The 20,273-nt window shown below is 40.1% G+C and overlaps 1 protein-coding gene across 1 annotated transcript in view; it reads left to right on the forward strand.

Moving 5' to 3' along the window:
• Positions 1-20,071, forward strand: part of LOC124023602 (puratrophin-1-like) — a 27,373-nt gene extending 7,302 nt beyond the window's left edge. Inside the window, exons 6-8 of the mRNA XM_046337986.1 lie at positions 11,173-11,430; positions 16,664-16,866; positions 19,210-20,071. Coding sequence (XP_046193942.1) covers positions 11,173-11,430; positions 16,664-16,866; positions 19,210-19,215 — 467 coding nt within the window. The 3' untranslated portion in view covers positions 19,216-20,071. The remainder of the gene's footprint in view (positions 1-11,172; positions 11,431-16,663; positions 16,867-19,209) is intronic.
• Positions 20,072-20,273: the final 202 nt, after the last annotated feature.

A 20,273-nucleotide genomic window follows, 5' to 3' on the forward strand; every position in this document is an offset into this window, starting at 1 on the left:
TAAACCACTGTCTATTACACTGATCAATAACCACTAAACCACTGTCTAGTACACTGATCAATAACCACTAAACCACTGTCTAGTACACTGATCAATAACCACTAAACCACTGTCTAGTACACTGATCAATAACCACTAAACCACTGTCTAGTACACTGATCAATAACCACTAAACTAAACCACTGTCTATTACACTGATCAATAACCACTAAACTAAACCACTGTCTAGTATACTGATCAATAACCACTAAACCACTGTCTAGTACACTGATCAATAACCACTAAACCACTGTCTATTACACTGATCAATAACCACTAAACCACTGTCTAGTACACTGATCAATAACCACTAAACCACTGTCTATTACACTGATCAATAACCACTAAACCACTGTCTAGTACACTGATCAATAACCACTAAACCACTGTCTATTACACTGATCAATAACCACTAAACCACTGTCTAGTACACTGATCAATAACCACTAAACTAAACCACTGTCTAGTACACTGATCAATAACCACTAAACCACTGTCTAGTACACTGATCAATAACCACTAAACTAAACCACTGTCTATTACACTGATCAATAACCACTAAACTAAACCACTGTCTATTACACTGATCAATAACCACTAAACCACTGTCTAGTACACTGATCAATAACCACTAAACCACTGTCTAGTACACTGATCAATAACCACTAAACCACTGTCTAGTACACTGATCAATAACCACTAAACCACTGTCTAGTCCACTGATCAATAACCACTAAACCACTGTCTAGTACACTGATCAATAACCACTAAACTAAACCACTGTCTAGTACACTGATCAATAACCACTAAACCACTGTCTAGTACACTGATCAATAACCACTAAACCACTGTCTATTACACTGATCAATAACCACTAAACTAAACCACTGTCTATTACACTGATCAATAACCACTAAACCACTGTCTAGTACACTGATCAATAACCACTAAACTAAACCACTGTCTAGTACACTGATCAATAACCACTAAACTAAACCACTGTCTAGTACACTGATCAATAACCACTAAACTAAACCACTGTCTAGTACACTGATCAATAACCACTAAACCACTGTCTAGTACACTGATCAATAACCACTAAACCACTGTCTAGTACACTGATCAATAACCACTAAACCACTGTCTAGTACACTGATCAATAACCACTAAACCACTGTCTAGTACACTGATCAATAACCACTAAACCACTGTCTAGTACACTGATCAATAACCACTAAACCACTGTCTAGTACACTGATCAATAACCACTAAACTAAACCACTGTCTATTACACTGATCAATAACCACTAAACCACTGTCTAGTACACTGATCAATAACCACTAAACTAAACCACTGTCTAGTACACTGATCAATAACCACTAAACTAAACCACTGTCTAGTACACTGATCAATAACCACTAAACCACTGTCTAGTCCACTGATCAATAACCACTAAACCACTGTCTATTACACTGATCAATAACCACTAAACTAAACCACTGTCTAGTACACTGATCAATAACCACTAAACCACTGTCTAGTACACTGATCAATAACCACTAAACCACTGTCTAGTACACTGATCAATAACCACTAAACCACTGTCTAGTACACTGATCAATAACCACTAAACCACTGTCTATTACACTGATCAATAACCACTAAACTAAACCACTGTCTAGTACACTGATCAATAACCACTAAACCAAAGCTGTCTAGTCCACTGATCAATAACCACTAAACTAAACCACTGTCTAGTACACTGATCAATAACCACTAAACCACTGTCTAGTACACTGATCAATAACCACTAAACCACTGTCTAGTACACTGATCAATAACCACTAAACCAAAGCTGTCTAGTCCACTGATCAATAACCACTAAACTAAACCACTGTCTAGTACACTGATCAATAACCACTAAACTACTGTCTAGTACACTGATCAATAACCACTAAACCACTGTCTAGTACACTGATCAATAACCACTAAACCACTGTCTAGTACACTGATCAATAACCACTAAACCACTGTCTAGTACACTGATCAATAACCACTAAACCACTGTCTAGTACACTGATCAATAACCACTAAACTAAACCACTGTCTAGTACACTGATCAATAACCACTAAACCACTGTCTAGTACACTGATCAATAACCACTAAACTAAACCACTGTCTAGTACACTGATCAATAACCACTAAACCACTGTCTAGTACACTGATCAATAACCACTAAACTAAACCACTGTCTAGTACACTGATCAATAACCACTAAACCACTGTCTAGTACACTGATCAATAACCACTAAACTAAACCACTGTCTAGTACACTGATCAATAACCACTAAACTAAACCACTGTCTAGTCCACTGATCAATAACCACTAAACCACTGTCTATTACACTGATCAATAACCACTAAACTAAACCACTGTCTAGTACACTGATCAATAACCACTAAACTAAACCACTGTCTAGTACACTGATCAATAACCACTAAACTAAACCACTGTCTAGTACACTGATCAATAACCACTAAACTAAACCACTGTCTAGTACACTGATCAATAACCACTAAACCACTGTCTAGTACAATAACCACTAAACTAAACCACTGTCTATTACACTGATCAATAACCACTAACTAAACCACTGTCTAGTACACTGATCAATAACCACTAAACCACTGTCTAGTACACTGATCAATAACCACTAAACCACTGTCTAGTACACTGATCAATAACCACTAAACCACTGTCTAGTACACTGATCAATAACCACTAAACCACTGTCTAGTACACTGATCAATAACCACTAAACCACTGTCTAGTACACTGATCAATAACCACTAAACTAAACCACTGTCTAGTACACTGATCAATAACCACTAAACCACTGTCTAGTACACTGATCAATAACCACTAAACCACTGTCTAGTACACTGATCAATAACCACTAAACTAAACCACTGTCTATTACACTGATCAATAACCACTAAACCACTGTCTAGTACACTGATCAATAACCACTAAACTAAACCACTGTCTAGTACACTGATCAATAACCACTAAACTAAACCACTGTCTAGTACACTGATCAATAACCACTAAACTAAACCACTGTCTAGTACACTGATCAATAACCACTAAACCACTGTCTAGTACACTGATCAATAACCACTAAACCACTGTCTATTACACTGATCAATAACCACTAAACCACTGTCTAGTACACTGATCAATAACCACTAAACCACTGTCTATTACACTGATCAATAACCACTAAACTAAACCACTGTCTAGTACACTGATCAATAACCACTAAACCAAAGCTGTCTAGTCCACTGATCAATAACCACTAAACTAAACCACTGTCTAGTACACTGATCAATAACCACTAAACCACTGTCTAGTACACTGATCAATAACCACTAAACCACTGTCTATTACACTGATCAATAACCACTAAACCAAAGCTGTCTAGTCCACTGATCAATAACCACTAAACTAAACCACTGTCTAGTACACTGATCAATAACCACTAAACCACTGTCTAGTACACTGATCAATAACCACTAAACCACTGTCTAGTACACTGATCAATAACCACTAAACCACTGTCTAGTACACTGATCAATAACCACTAAACCACTGTCTAGTACACTGATCAATAACCACTAAACTAAACCACTGTCTAGTACACTGATCAATAACCACTAAACCACTGTCTAGTACACTGATCAATAACCACTAAACTAAACCACTGTCTAGTACACTGATCAATAACCACTAAACCACTGTCTAGTACACTGATCAATAACCACTAAACTAAACCACTGTCTAGTACACTGATCAATAACCACTAAACCACTGTCTAGTACACTGATCAATAACCACTAAACTAAACCACTGTCTAGTACACTGATCAATAACCACTAAACTAAACCACTGTCTAGTCCACTGATCAATAACCACTAAACCACTGTCTATTACACTGATCAATAACCACTAAACTAAACCACTGTCTAGTACACTGATCAATAACCACTAAACTAAACCACTGTCTAGTACACTGATCAATAACCACTAAACTAAACCACTGTCTAGTACACTGATCAATAACCACTAAACTAAACCACTGTCTAGTACACTGATCAATAACCACTAAACCACTGTCTAGTACACTGATCAATAACCACTAAACTAAACCACTGTCTATTACACTGATCAATAACCACTCAACTAAACCACTGTCTATTACACTGATCAATAACCACTAAACCACTGTCTAGTACACTGATCAATAACCACTAAACCACTGTCTAGTACACTGATCAATAACCACTAAACCACTGTCTAGTACACTGATCAATAACCACTAAACCACTGTCTAGTCCACTGATCAATAACCACTAAACCACTGTCTAGTACACTGATCAATAACCACTAAACTAAACCACTGTCTAGTACACTGATCAATAACCACTAAACCACTGTCTAGTACACTGATCAATAACCACTAAACCACTGTCTATTACACTGATCAATAACCACTAAACTAAACCACTGTCTATTACACTGATCAATAACCACTAAACCACTGTCTAGTACACTGATCAATAACCACTAAACTAAACCACTGTCTAGTACACTGATCAATAACCACTAAACTAAACCACTGTCTAGTACACTGATCAATAACCACTAAACTAAACCACTGTCTAGTACACTGATCAATAACCACTAAACCACTGTCTAGTACACTGATCAATAACCACTAAACCACTGTCTATTACACTGATCAATAACCACTAAACCACTGTCTAGTACACTGATCAATAACCACTAAACCACTGTCTAGTACACTGATCAATAACCACTAAACCACTGTCTAGTACACTGATCAATAACCACTAAACCACTGTCTAGTACACTGATCAATAACCACTAAACCACTGTCTAGTACACTGATCAATAACCACTAAACCACTAACCACTAAACTAAACCACTGTCTAGTACACTGATCAATAACCACTAAACCACTGTCTAGTACACTGATCAATAACCACTAAACCACTGTCTAGTACACTGATCAATAACCACTAAACCACTGTCTAGTACACTGATCAATAACCACTAAACTAAACCACTGTCTATTACACTGATCAATAACCACTAAACCACTGTCTAGTACACTGATCAATAACCACTAAACTAAACCACTGTCTAGTACACTGATCAATAACCACTAAACTACTGTCTAGTACACTGATCAATAACCACTAAACCACTGTCTATTACACTGATCAATAACCACTAAACCACTGTCTAGTACACTGATCAATAACCACTAAACCACTGTCTAGTACACTGATCAATAACCACTAAACCACTGTCTATTACACTGATCAATAACCACTAAACTAAACCACTGTCTAGTACACTGATCAATAACCACTAAACCACTGTCTAGTACACTGATCAATAACCACTAAACTAAACCACTGTCTAGTACACTGATCAATAACCACTAAACTAAACCACTGTCTAGTACACTGATCAATAACCACTAAACCACTGTCTATTACACTGATCAATAACCACTAAACCACTGTCTAGTACACTGATCAATAACCACTAAACCACTGTCTAGTACACTGATCAATAACCACTAAACCACTGTCTATTACACTGATCAATAACCACTAAACTAAACCACTGTCTAGTACACTGATCAATAACCACTAAACCAAAGCTGTCTAGTCCACTGATCAATAACCACTAAACTAAACCACTGTCTAGTACACTGATCAATAACCACTAAACCACTGTCTAGTACACTGATCAATAACCACTAAACCACTGTCTATTACACTGATCAATAACCACTAAACCAAAGCTGTCTAGTCCACTGATCAATAACCACTAAACCCACTGTCTAGTACACTGATCAATAACCACTAAACTACTGTCTAGTACACTGATCAATAACCACTAAACCACTGTCTAGTACACTGATCAATAACCACTAAACCACTGTCTAGTACACTGATCAATAACCACTAAACCACTGTCTAGTACACTGATCAATAACCACTAAACCACTGTCTAGTACACTGATCAATAACCACTAAACTAAACCACTGTCTAGTACACTGATCAATAACCACTAAACCACTGTCTAGTACACTGATCAATAACCACTAAACTAAACCACTGTCTAGTACACTGATCAATAACCACTAAACCACTGTCTAGTACACTGATCAATAACCACTAAACCACTAAACCACCACTAAACCACTGTCTAGTACACTGATCAATAACCACTAAACCACTGTCTAGTACACTGATCAATAACCACTAAACCCACTGTCTAGTACACTGATCAATAACCACTAAACTAAACCACTGTCTATTACACTGATCAATAACCACTAAACCACTGTCTATTACACTGATCAATAACCACTAAACTAAACCACTGTCTAGTACACTGATCAATAACCACTAAACTAAACCACTGTCTAGTACACTGATCAATAACCACTAAACTAAACCACTGTCTAGTACACTGATCAATAACCACTAAACCACTGTCTAGTACACTGATCAATAACCACTAAACCACTGTCTAGTACACTGATCAATAACCACTAAACCACTGTCTAGTACACTGATCAATAACCACTAAACCACTGTCTAGTACACTGATCAATAACCACTAAACCACTGTCTAGTACACTGATCAATAACCACTAAACCACTGTCTAGTACACTGATCAATAACCACTAAACCACTGTCTATTACACTGATCAATAACCACTAAACCACTGTCTAGTACACTGATCAATAACCACTAAACCACTGTCTAGTACACTGATCAATAACCACTAAACTGTCTAACACTGATCACTGTCTAACCACTGTCTAGTACACTGATCAATAACCACTAAACCACTGTCTAGTACACTGATCAATAACCACTAAACCACTGTCTATTACACTGATCAATAACCACTAAACCACTGTCTAGTACACTGATCAATAACCACTAAACCACTGTCTAGTACACTGATCAATAACCACTAAACCACTGTCTAGTACACTGATCAATAACCACTAAACCACTGTCTAGTACACTGATCAATAACCACTAAACTAAACCACTGTCTATTACACTGATCAATAACCACTAAACCACTGTCTAGTACACTGATCAATAACCACTAAACTAAACCACTGTCTAGTACACTGATCAATAACCACTAAACTAAACCACTGTCTAGTACACTGATCAATAACCACTAAACCACTGTCTAGTCCACTGATCAATAACCACTAAACCACTGTCTATTACACTGATCAATAACCACTAAACTAAACCACTGTCTAGTACACTGATCAATAACCACTAAACCACTGTCTAGTACACTGATCAATAACCACTAAACCACTGTCTAGTACACTGATCAATAACCACTAAACCACTGTCTAGTACACTGATCAATAACCACTAAACCACTGTCTATTACACTGATCAATAACCACTAAACTAAACCACTGTCTAGTACACTGATCAATAACCACTAAACCAAAGCTGTCTAGTCCACTGATCAATAACCACTAAACTAAACCACTGTCTAGTACACTGATCAATAACCACTAAACCACTGTCTAGTACACTGATCAATAACCACTAAACCACTGTCTATTACACTGATCAATAACCACTAAACCAAAGCTGTCTAGTCCACTGATCAATAACCACTAAACTAAACCACTGTCTAGTACACTGATCAATAACCACTAAACTACTGTCTAGTACACTGATCAATAACCACTAAACCACTGTCTAGTACACTGATCAATAACCACTAAACCACTGTCTAGTACACTGATCAATAACCACTAAACCACTGTCTAGTACACTGATCAATAACCACTAAACCACTGTCTAGTACACCGATCAATAACCACTAAACTAAACCACTGTCTAGTACACTGATCAATAACCACTAAACCACTGTCTAGTACACTGATCAATAACCACTAAACTAAACCACTGTCTAGTACACTGATCAATAACCACTAAACCACTGTCTAGTACACTGATCAATAACCACTAAACTAAACCACTGTCTAGTACACTGATCAATAACCACTAAACCACTGTCTAGTACACTGATCAATAACCACTAAACTAAACCACTGTCTAGTACACTGATCAATAACCACTAAACTAAACCACTGTCTAGTCCACTGATCAATAACCACTAAACCACTGTCTATTACACTGATCAATAACCACTAAACTAAACCACTGTCTAGTACACTGATCAATAACCACTAAACTAAACCACTGTCTAGTACACTGATCAATAACCACTAAACTAAACCACTGTCTAGTACACTGATCAATAACCACTAAACCACTGTCTAGTACACTGATCAATAACCACTAAACCACTGTCTAGTACACTGATCAATAACCACTAAACCACTGTCTAGTACACTGATCAATAACCACTAAACCACTGTCTAGTACACTGATCAATAACCACTAAACCACTGTCTAGTACACTGATCAATAACCACTAAACCACTGTCTAGTACACTGATCAATAACCACTAAACCACTGTCTAGTACACTGATCAATAACCACTAAACCACTGTCTAGTACACCGATCAATAACCACTAAACCACTGTCTAGTACACTGATCAATAACCACTAAACCACTGTCTAGTACACTGATCAATAACCACTAAACCACTGTCTAGTACACTGATCAATAACCACTAAACTAAACCACTGTCTAGTACACTGATCAATAACCACTAAACCACTGTCTATTACACTGATCAATAACCACTAAACCACTGTCTAGTACACTGATCAATAACCACTAAACCACTGTCTAGTACACTGATCAATGATCAATAACCACTAAACCACTGTCTAGTACACTGATCAATAACCACTAAACCACTGTCTAGTACACTGATCAATAACCACTAAACTAAACCACTGTCTAGTACACTGATCAATAACCACTAAACCACTGTCTAGTACACTGATCAATAACCACTAAACCAAAGCTGTCTAGTACACTGATCAATAACCACTAAACTAAACCACTGTCTAGTACACTGATCAATAACCACTAAACTAAACCACTGTCTAGTACACTGATCAATAACCACTAAACTAAACTACTGTCTAGTACACTGATCAATAACCACTAAACTAAACCACTGTCTAGCACACTGATCAATAACCACTAAACTAAACCACTGTCTAGTACACTGATCAATAACCACTAAACTACTGTCTAGTACACTGATCAATAACCACTAAACCACTGTCTAGTACACTGATCAATAACCACTAAACCACTGTCTAGTCCACTGATCAATAACCACTAAACTACTGTCTAGTACACTGATCAATAACCACTAAACTACTGTCTAGTCCACTGATCAATAACCACTAAACCACTGTCTAGTACACTGATCAATAACCACTAAACTACTGTCTAGTACACTGATCAATAACCACTAAACCACTGTCTAGTACACTGATCAATAACCACTAAACCACTGTCTAGTACACTGATCAATAACCACTAAACCACTGTCTAGTACACTGATCAATAACCACTAAACCACTGTCTAGTACACTGATCAATAACCACTAAACTAAACCACTGTCTAGTACACTGATCAATAACCACTAAACTAAACCACTGTCTAGTACACTGATCAATAACCACTAAACCACTGTCTAGTACACTGATCAATAACCACTAAACTAAACCACTGTCTATTACACTGATCAATAACCACTAAACTAAACCACTGTCTAGTACACTGATCAATAACCACTAAACCACTGTCTAGTACACTGATCAATAACCACTAAACCACTGTCTAGTACACTGATCAATAACCACTAAACCACTGTCTAGTACACTGATCAATAACCACTAAACCACTGTCTAGTACACTGATCAATAACCACTAAACCACTGTCTATTACACTGATCAATAACCACTAAACTAAACCACTGTCTAGTCCACTGATCAATAACCACTAAACTAAACCACTGTCTAGTACACTGATCAATAACCACTAAACCACTGTCTAGTACACTGATCAATAACCACTAAACTAAACCACTGTCTAGTCCACTGATCAATAACCACTAAACCACTGTCTATTACACTGATCAATAACCACTAAACCACTGTCTAGTACACTGATCAATAACCACTAAACTAAACCACTGTCTAGTACACTGATCAATAACCACTAAACCACTGTCTAGTACACTGATCAATAACCACTAAACCACTGTCTAGTACACTGATCAATAACCACTAAACTAAACCACTGTCTAGTACACTGATCAATAACCACTAAACCACTGTCTAGTACACTGATCAATAACCACTAAACCACTGTCTATTACACTGATCAATAACCACTAAACCACTGTCTATTACACTGATCAATAACCACTAAACCACTGTCTAGTACACTGATCAATAACCACTAAACTAAACCACTGTCTAGTCCACTGATCAATAACCACTAAACCACTGTCTAGTACACTGATCAATAACCACTAAACCACTGTCTAGCACACTGATCAATAACCACTAAACTAAACCACTGTCTAGTACACTGATCAATAACCACTAAACCAAAGCTGTCTAGTACACTGATCAATAACCACTAAACTAAACCACTGTCTAGTACACTGATCAATAACCACTAAACCACTGTCTAGTACACTGATCAATAACCACTAAACTAAACCACTGTCTATTACACTGATCAATAACCACTAAACCACTGTCTAGTACACTGATCAATAACCACTAAACCACTGTCTAGTACACTGATCAATAACCACTAAACCACTGTCTAGCACACTGATCAATAACCACTAAACTAAACCACTGTCTAGTCCACTGATCAATAACCACTAAACCACTGTCTATTACACTGATCAATAACCACTAAACCACTGTCTAGTCCACTGATCAATAACCACTAAACCACTGTCTAGTACACTGATCAATAACCACTAAACCAAAGCTGTCCCTGACCCGTCCCCCAGGTGCCAGAACTCGAGCCTCCATTGCCGTGTCCCTGTTCGACCACTCCAACCCTTTCAAGCGGACAGCGTCGAGTAACGGGGGGTCTGGTGGCGGGGCCCCTGCTGCGTCTGGCTCCTGCACTCTCCTGGGGCCCCTCAACCTGCACATGTACAGCAGCCACAGCCAGGCCCTGCTGCCCGGGGGAGAGAGGCCCTTCATCAGCCCGTGTCTGGAGGAGGACGAGATGGAGCACGAGACCAGCAGCCAGCCATCCATGAGTACATACTGTATAGATCATCCCTCCATGACTACATACTGTATAGATCATCCCTCCATACTGTATAGATCATCCCTCCATGACTACATACTGTATAGATCATCCCTCCATGACTACATACTGTATAGATCATCCCTCCATGACTACATACTGTATATATCATAGATCATCCCTCCATGACTACATACTGTATAGATCATCCCTCCATACTGTATAGATCATCCCTCCATGACTACATACAGTATAGATCATCCCTCCATGACTACATACTGTATAGATCATCCCTCCATGACTACATACTGTATAGATCATCCCTCCATGACTACATACTGTATAGATCATCCCTCCATACTGTATAGATCATCCCTCCATGACTACATACTGTATAGATCATCCCTCCATGACTACATACTGTATAGATCATCCCTCCATACTCCCTCCATACTATAGATCATCCCTCCATGACTACATACTGTATAGATCATCCCTACATACTGTATATATCATCCCTCCATGGCTACATACTGTATAGATCATCCCTCCATGACTACATACTGTATAGATCATCCCTCCATGACTACATACTGTATAGATCATCCCTCCATACTGTATAGATCATCCCTCCATACTGTATAGATCATCCCTCCATACTCTATAGATCATCCCTCCATACTGTATAGATCATCCCTCCATGACTACATACTGTATAGATCATCCCTCCATGACCACATACTGTATAGATCATCCCTCCATGCTGTATAGATCATCCCTCCATGACTACATACTGTATAGATCATCCCTCCATGCTGTATAGATCATCCCTCCATGACTACATACTCCCTCCATACTATAGATCATCCCTCCATACTGTATAGATCATCCCTCCATGATTACATACTGTATAGATCATCCCTCCATGACTACATACTGTATAGATCATCCCTCCATGACTACATACTGTATAGATCATCCCTCCATGACTACATACTGTATAGATCATCCCTCCATGACTACATACCCTCCATGTATAGATCATCCCTCCATACTGTATAGATCATCCCTCCATGACTACATACTGTATAGATCATCCCTCCATGACATACTGTATAGATCATCCCTCCATGACTGTATAGATCATCCCTCCATACTGTATAGATCATCCCTCCATACTGTATAGATCATCCCTCCATGGCTACATACTGTATAGATCATCCCTCCATGACTACATACTGTATAGATCATCCCTCCATACTGTATAGATCATCCCTCCATGAGTACATACTGTATAGATCATCCCTCCATGACTACATACTGTATAGATCATCCCTCCATGACTACATACTGTATAGATCATCCCTCCATGACTACATACTGTATAGATTATCCCTCCATACTGTATAGATCATCCCTCCATGAGCACATACTGTATAGATCATCCCTCCATGACTACATACTGTATAGATCATCCCTCCATGAGCACATACTGTATAGATCATCCCTCCATGACTACATACTGTATAGATCATCCCTCCATGAGCACATACTGTATAGATCATCCCTCCATGACTACATACATCCCTCCATGACTACATAGATCATCCCTCCATGAGCACATACTGTATAGATCATCCCTCCATGACTACATACTGTATAGATCATCCCTCCATGACTACATACTGTATAGATCATCCCTCCATTACTACATAATGTATAGATCATCCCTCCATGATAGATCTCCCTCCACCATGACTACATACAGTATAGATCATCCCTCCATGACTACATACTGTATAGATCATCCCTACATACTGTATAGATCATCCCTCCATGACTACATACAGTATAGATCATCCCTCCATGACTACATACTGTATAGATCATCCCTCCATGACTACATACTGTATAGAATCTACTGTATAGATCATCCCTCCATGACTACATACTGTATAGATCATCCCTCCATGACTACATACTGTATAGATCATCCCTCCATGACATGACTACATACTGTATAGATCATCCCTCCATGACTACATACTGTATAGATCATCCCTCCATGACTACATACTGTATAGATCATCCCTCCATGACTACATACTGTATAGATCATCCCTCCATGACTACATACTGTATAGATCATCCCTCCATACTGTATAGATCATCATCCTCCATGACTACATACTGTATAGATCATCCCTCCATGACTACATACTGTATAGATCATCCCTCCATGACTACATACTGTATAGATCATCCCTCCATGACTACATACTGTATAGATCATCCCTCCATGACTACATACTGTATAGATCATCCCTCCATACTGTATAGATCATCCCTCCATGACTACATACTGTATAGATCATCCCTCCATGACTACATACTGTATAGATCATCCCTCCATGACTACATACTGTATAGATCATCCCTCCATGACTACATACTGTATAGATCATCCCTCCATACTGTATAGATCATCCCTCCATGACTACATACTGTATAGATCATCCCTCCATGACTACATACTGTATAGATCATCCCTCCATGACTACATACTGTATAGATCATCCCTCCATGACTACATACTGTATAGATCATCCCTCCATGACTACATACTGTATAGATCATCCCTCCATACTGTATAGATCATCCCTCCATGACTACATACTGTATAGATCATCCCTCCACGACTACATACTGTATAGATCATCCCTCCATACTGTATAGATCATCCCTCCATGACTACATACTGTATAGATCATCCCTCCATGACTACATACTGTATAGATCATCCCTCCATGACTACATACTGTATAGATCATCCCTCCATACTGTATAGATCATCCCTCCATGACTACATACTGTATAGATCATCCCTCCATGACTACATACTGTATAGATCATCCCTCCATACTGTATAGATCATCCCTCCATGACTACATACTGTATAGATCATCCCTACATACTGTATATATCATCCCTCCATGGCTACATACTGTATAGATCATCCCTCCATGACTACATACTGTATATATAATCCCTCCATGACTACATACTGTATAGATCATCCCTCCATGACTACATACTGTATAGATCATCCCTCCATACTGTATAGATCATCCCTCCATACTGTATAGATCATCCCTCCATACTGTATAGATCATCCCTCCATACTGTATAGATCATCCCTCCATGACTACATACTGTATAGATCATCCCTCCATGACCACATACTGTATAGATCATCCCTCCATGCTGCTGTATAGATCATCCCTCCATGACTACATACTGTATAGATCATCCCTCCATGACTACATACTGTATAGATCATCCCTCCATGACTACATACTGTATAGATCATCCCTCCATGACTACATACTGTATAGATCATCCCTCCATGACTACATACTGTATAGATCATCCCTCCATGACTACATACAGTATATCAGCGACTCTCTGTCCATCCCATCTATCTCCTTAAATCTCTTATGATTTACATAATGTACTATATATTTATATATATTTATATATATTTATCTATTATATATTTATATATATTTATCTATTATATATTTATATATATTTATCTATTATATATTTATATATATTTATCTATTATATATTTATATATATTTATATATATTTATCTATTATATATTTATATATATTTATCTATTATATATTTATATATATTTATCTATGATATATTTATATATATTTATCTATTATATATTTATATATATTTATCTATTATATATTTATATATATTTATCTATTATATATTTATATATATTTATCTATTATATATTTATCTATGATATATTTATATATATTTATCTATTATATATTTATATATATTTATCTATTATATATTTATCTATGATATATTTATATATATTTATATATATTTATCTATTATATATTTATATATATTTATCTATTATATATTTATCTATTATATATTTATATATATTTATCTATTATATATTTATATATTTTTATCTATTATATATTTATATATATTTATCTATTATATATTTATATATATTTATCTATTATATATTTATATATATTTATCTATTATATATTTATCTATGATATATTTATATATATTTATCTATTATATATTTATATATATTTATCTATTATATATTTATATATATTTATCTATTATATATTTATCTATTATATATTTATATATATTTATCTATTATATATTTATATATATTTATCTATTATATATTTATCTATTTCAACTGTTCTGTGATGGTTCCGCTGCGTTATGAACCATTCTATTCCCAGAGTTTCTACAGATTGGAAGTTAATATAGTTTGTCTTAGTTACTGTACCAACCAAACCCACCTATCAGTGTTGATCAACTCCTCTCCTCTCCGTTTCTCCCCCTCGCACTCCCTCACTCCCTCCTCCCCCCCCCCCCCTCTCTCTCCCTCTCTCTCCCTCCCCTCCTCCCTCCCCTCCTCCCTCTCTCTCCCTCCCCTCCTCCCTCCCCCTCCCTCCCCTCCTCCCTCTCTCTCCCTCCCTCCCTCCCTCCCTCCCCCCTCCCTCCCCTCTCTCTCCTCCCCTCCTCCCTCCTCCCTCCCTCTCTCTCTCCCTCCCTCTCCCTCCCCTCTCCCCTTCCTCCCTCCCTCTCCCCTCCCTCTCCCCTCCCTCCCCCTCCCTTCCTCTCTCTCTCCCTTCCTCTCCCCTCCCCCCCCTCCCCCTCCCTCCCTCCCCCCTCCCTCCCTCTCCCCTCCCTCCCTCTCCCTCCTCCCTCCCTCCCTCTCCCCTCCCCCTCCCTCTCCCTCCCTCTCCCCTCCCCCTCCCTCTCCCCCTCCCTCCTCCCCTCCCTCCCTCTCCTCCCCTCCCTCTCCTCCCCTCCCTCTCCTCCCTCCCTCCCTCCTCCCTCCCTCCCTCTCCCCCTCCCTCCCTCCCTCTCCTCCCCTCCCTCTCCCCTCCCTCCCTCCCCTCCCTCCCTCCCTCCCTCCCCTCCCTCTCCTCCCCTCCCCTCCCTCTCCCCCCCTCCCTCTCCTCCCCTCCCTCTCCCCTCCCTCCTCCCCTCCCCTCCCCTCCCTCTCCTCCCCTCCCTCTCCCTCTCCTCCCCTCCCCCTCCCTCCCTCCCCTCCCTCTCCCTCTCCCTCTCCCCCTCCCCCTCCCCTCCCTCTCCCCCTCCCTCTCCCCTCCCCCTCCCTCCTCCCCTCCCTCTCCTCCCCCTCCCTCCCTCCCGCCCTCCACAGCTACAGAGAGCTCAGGTTCATCGTCCCACTGTCTGTCCGGCAGCGGCTCCAGTGGTTCAGACAGTGGCTGTGTGTCCAGCCACCTCCCTGAGGCCAGTTTATCTGAGGATCCCTCGTTCCCCTGCCGTCCCCCGTCCGACGCCGTGACCTCCCCCAGCCTGCCCAAAGACAAGCCGCACTACAACAGCCAGTACATTTCAGCCGTAAGTGAACGTAATGGTCACGGGTGGGTTCACAGGCTCGTCAGGTTACAGTTTATCCACAGTGGCCCTGGTTCTGGAGAGATGCAGTGTGTGCAGGGTTTTTCTCCAGCCCAGCGCTACAACACCAGTTCAGTTCAATGCAGGTCTGATTTGTGATGCGTGACGATCCCTGCATTCTGCAGTCATGGAAGAATGGTTGATAGTTTGTCTGTAATGGAATGTGATATATACTGTTGATTTGTGTTAACTATAATTTCATTGATTGATTAAATGTCACCTGTATGAGCTTGGCTTTGTGCAAAACCCTGCTGACAAGATCAATAACCCTGCTGACTTGATCAATAACCCTGCTGACTTGATCAATACTTGTAACATTCCTCATAACACATCTGTAACCCTGGCTTCCCTTCCTCCCTCCCTCCCTCTCTCCTTCCCTCCATTCATCTCCAGAAAGTAGCTCCTTCCACTATAGTGTGATTCCTGACTGGGACCCTACTTGGAGTAAGTGGAGCAACACATCAACTCAAACCACCTCCTCTAAACAACACCTCAACTCAAACCTCCTCCTCTAAACACCTCAACTCAAACCTCCTCCTCTAAACAACACCTCAACTCAAACCTCCTCCTCTAAACAACACCTCAACTTAAACCTCCTTCTCTAAACAACACCTCAACTCAAACCTCCTCCTCTAAACAACACATCAACTCAAACCACCTCCTCTAAACAACACCTCAACTCAAACCACCTCCTCTAAACAACACCTCAACTCAAACCTCCTCTAAACAACACCTCAACTCAAACCTCCTCTAAACAACACCTCAACTCAAACCTCCTCTAAACAACACCTCAACTCAAACCTCCTCCTCTAAACAACACCTCAACTCAAATCTCCTCTAAACAACGCCCAGGGCCTGTATTCACAGAGCTTCTCAGAGTAGAAGTGGTTGAACTAAGATCAGGTCCCACCAGTCCTTGTAATCTCATTCATTATGATCTAAAAAGGGGAAAAACTGATCCCAGATCAGCACTGGTACTGAGATGAGATGTGAATAATGGGCTAAGAGCTGTGCTATAATCTATACTGTATGGAAGCCTGTATTTCTCCAAGCTGCTGCTGTTTGTGACATAGCCTGGGTACCAGTCTCTGCTGTTTGTGACATAGCCTGGGTACCAGTCTCTGCTGTTTGTGACATAGCCTGGGTACCAGTCTCTGCTGTTTGTGACATAGCCTGGGTACCAGTCTCTGCTGTTTGTGACATAGCCTGGGTACCAGTCTCTGCTGTTTGTGACATAGCCTGGGTACCAGTCTCTGCTGTTTGTGACATAGCCTGGGTACCAGTCTCTGCTGTTTGTGACATAGCCTGGGTACCAGTCTCTGCTGTTTGTGACATAGCCTGGGTACCAGTCTCTGCTGTTTGTGACATAGCCTGGGTACCAGTCTCTGCTGTTTGTGACATAGCCTGGGTACCAGTCTCTGCTGTTTGTGACATAGCCTGGGTACCAGTCTCTGCTGTTTGTGACATAGCCTGGGTACCAGTCTCTGCTGTTTGTGACATAGCCTGGGTACCAGTCTCTGCTGTTTGTGACATAGCCTGGGTACCAGTCTCTGCTGTTTGTGACATAGCCTGGGTACCAGTCTCTGCTGTTTGTGACATAGCCTGGGTACCAGTCTCTGCTGTTTGTGACATAGCCTGGGTACCAGTCTCTGCTGTTTGTGACATAGCCTGGGTACCAGTCTCTGCTGTTTGTGACATAGCCTGGGTACCAGTCTCTGCTGTTTGTGACATAGCCTGGGTACCAGTCTCTGCTGTTTGTGACATAGCCTGGGTACCAGTCTCTGCTGTTTGTGACATAGCCTGGGTACCAGTCTCTGCTGTTTGTGACATAGCCTGGGTACCAGTCTCTGCTGTTTGTGACATAGCCTGGGTACCAGTCTCTGCTGTTTGTGACATAGCCTGGGTACCAGTCTCTGCTGTTTGTGACATAGCCTGGGTACCAGTCTCTGCTGTTTGTGACATAGCCTGGGTACCAGTCTCTGCTGTTTGTGACATAGCCTGGGTACCAGTCTCTGCTGTTTGTGACATAGCCTGGGTACCAGTCTCTGCTGTTTGTGACATAGCCTGGGTACCAGTCTCTGCTGTTTGTGACATAGCCTGGGTACCAGTCTCTTTGTGCTAACGTTCATCTCCTTGTCGTGCCAAACAAATGACACAAAGAGTACAAGAGGTGGAATGTTAGCACGAAACAGGTCTGTATTTCAGGCTAGCTGTGGTGTTTTAATGGGAGGTCTGGGTGCTTGTAGTATCTCTGTAGTAAGTCTGTTCTCTGGTCTCTCTCTACAGGTCTGATATCCAGAAAGACGCTATTTCCAGGCCAAGGAAGACAGACGAGACAAATACGTGTTCGTTTTCTCGCTGCCATAGCAGCAACTCTCATCTCACATGGACACTGTAAAGAGCTGGGACTGTTTCTAAACAAAAAGAAAAGCCACTTTTGAGCATAGCTTTTCTATTGTTTCTTTTTTAAAGTTAATTTAAATATTGTTATATTTTTCTTCCCAAAAGTACTGGTGGCTGCAGTCGTTTTTGTCCTGTACTATATTGGGTTATTCTGTAAATAATTATTTTAATAGTTTCCTGTGAATTTATGAATGGTTTGTTTCTTTATCATCTTGTTGACCACTTTTACTGCAACTTCTGATTCACCTGTTGATTGATGTTATACCCTGGGATGAAAGGCTAGTTCTGGTTCACCTGTTGATTGGTGTTATACCCTGGGATGAAAGGCTAGTTCTGGTTCACCTGTTGATTGGTGTTATACCCTGGGATGAAAGGCTAGTTCTGGTTCACCTGTTGATTGGTGTTATACCCTGGGATGAAAGGCTAGTTCTGTTATACCCTGGGATGAAAGGCTAGTTCTGGTTCACCTGTTGATTGGTGTTATACCCTGGGATGAAAGGCTAGTTCTGGTTCACCTGTTGATTGGTGTTATACCCTGGGATGAAAGGCTAGTTCTGGTTCACCTGTTGATTGGTGTTATACCCTGGGATGAAAGGCTAGTTCTGGTTCACCTGTTGATTGGTGTTATACCCTGGGATGAAAGGCTAGTTCTGGTTCACCTGTTGATTGGTGTTATACCCTGGGATGAAAGGCTAGTTCTGGTATACCCTGGGATGAAAGGCTAGTTCTGGTTCACCTGTTGATTGGTGTTATACCCTGGGATGAAAGGCTAGTTCTGGTTCACCTGTTGATTAATGTTATACCCTGGGATGAAAGGCTAGTTCTGGTTCACCTGTTGATTGGTGTTATACCCTGGGATGAAAGGCTAGTTCTGGTTCACCTGTTGATTGGTGTTATACCCTGGGATGAAAGGCTAGTTCTGTTATACCCTGGGATGAAAGGCTAGT

This window comes from Oncorhynchus gorbuscha, unplaced genomic scaffold (assembly GCF_021184085.1).
Source record: "Oncorhynchus gorbuscha isolate QuinsamMale2020 ecotype Even-year unplaced genomic scaffold, OgorEven_v1.0 Un_scaffold_1654, whole genome shotgun sequence".
Classification (NCBI taxonomy): Eukaryota; Metazoa; Chordata; class Actinopteri; order Salmoniformes; family Salmonidae; genus Oncorhynchus; species Oncorhynchus gorbuscha.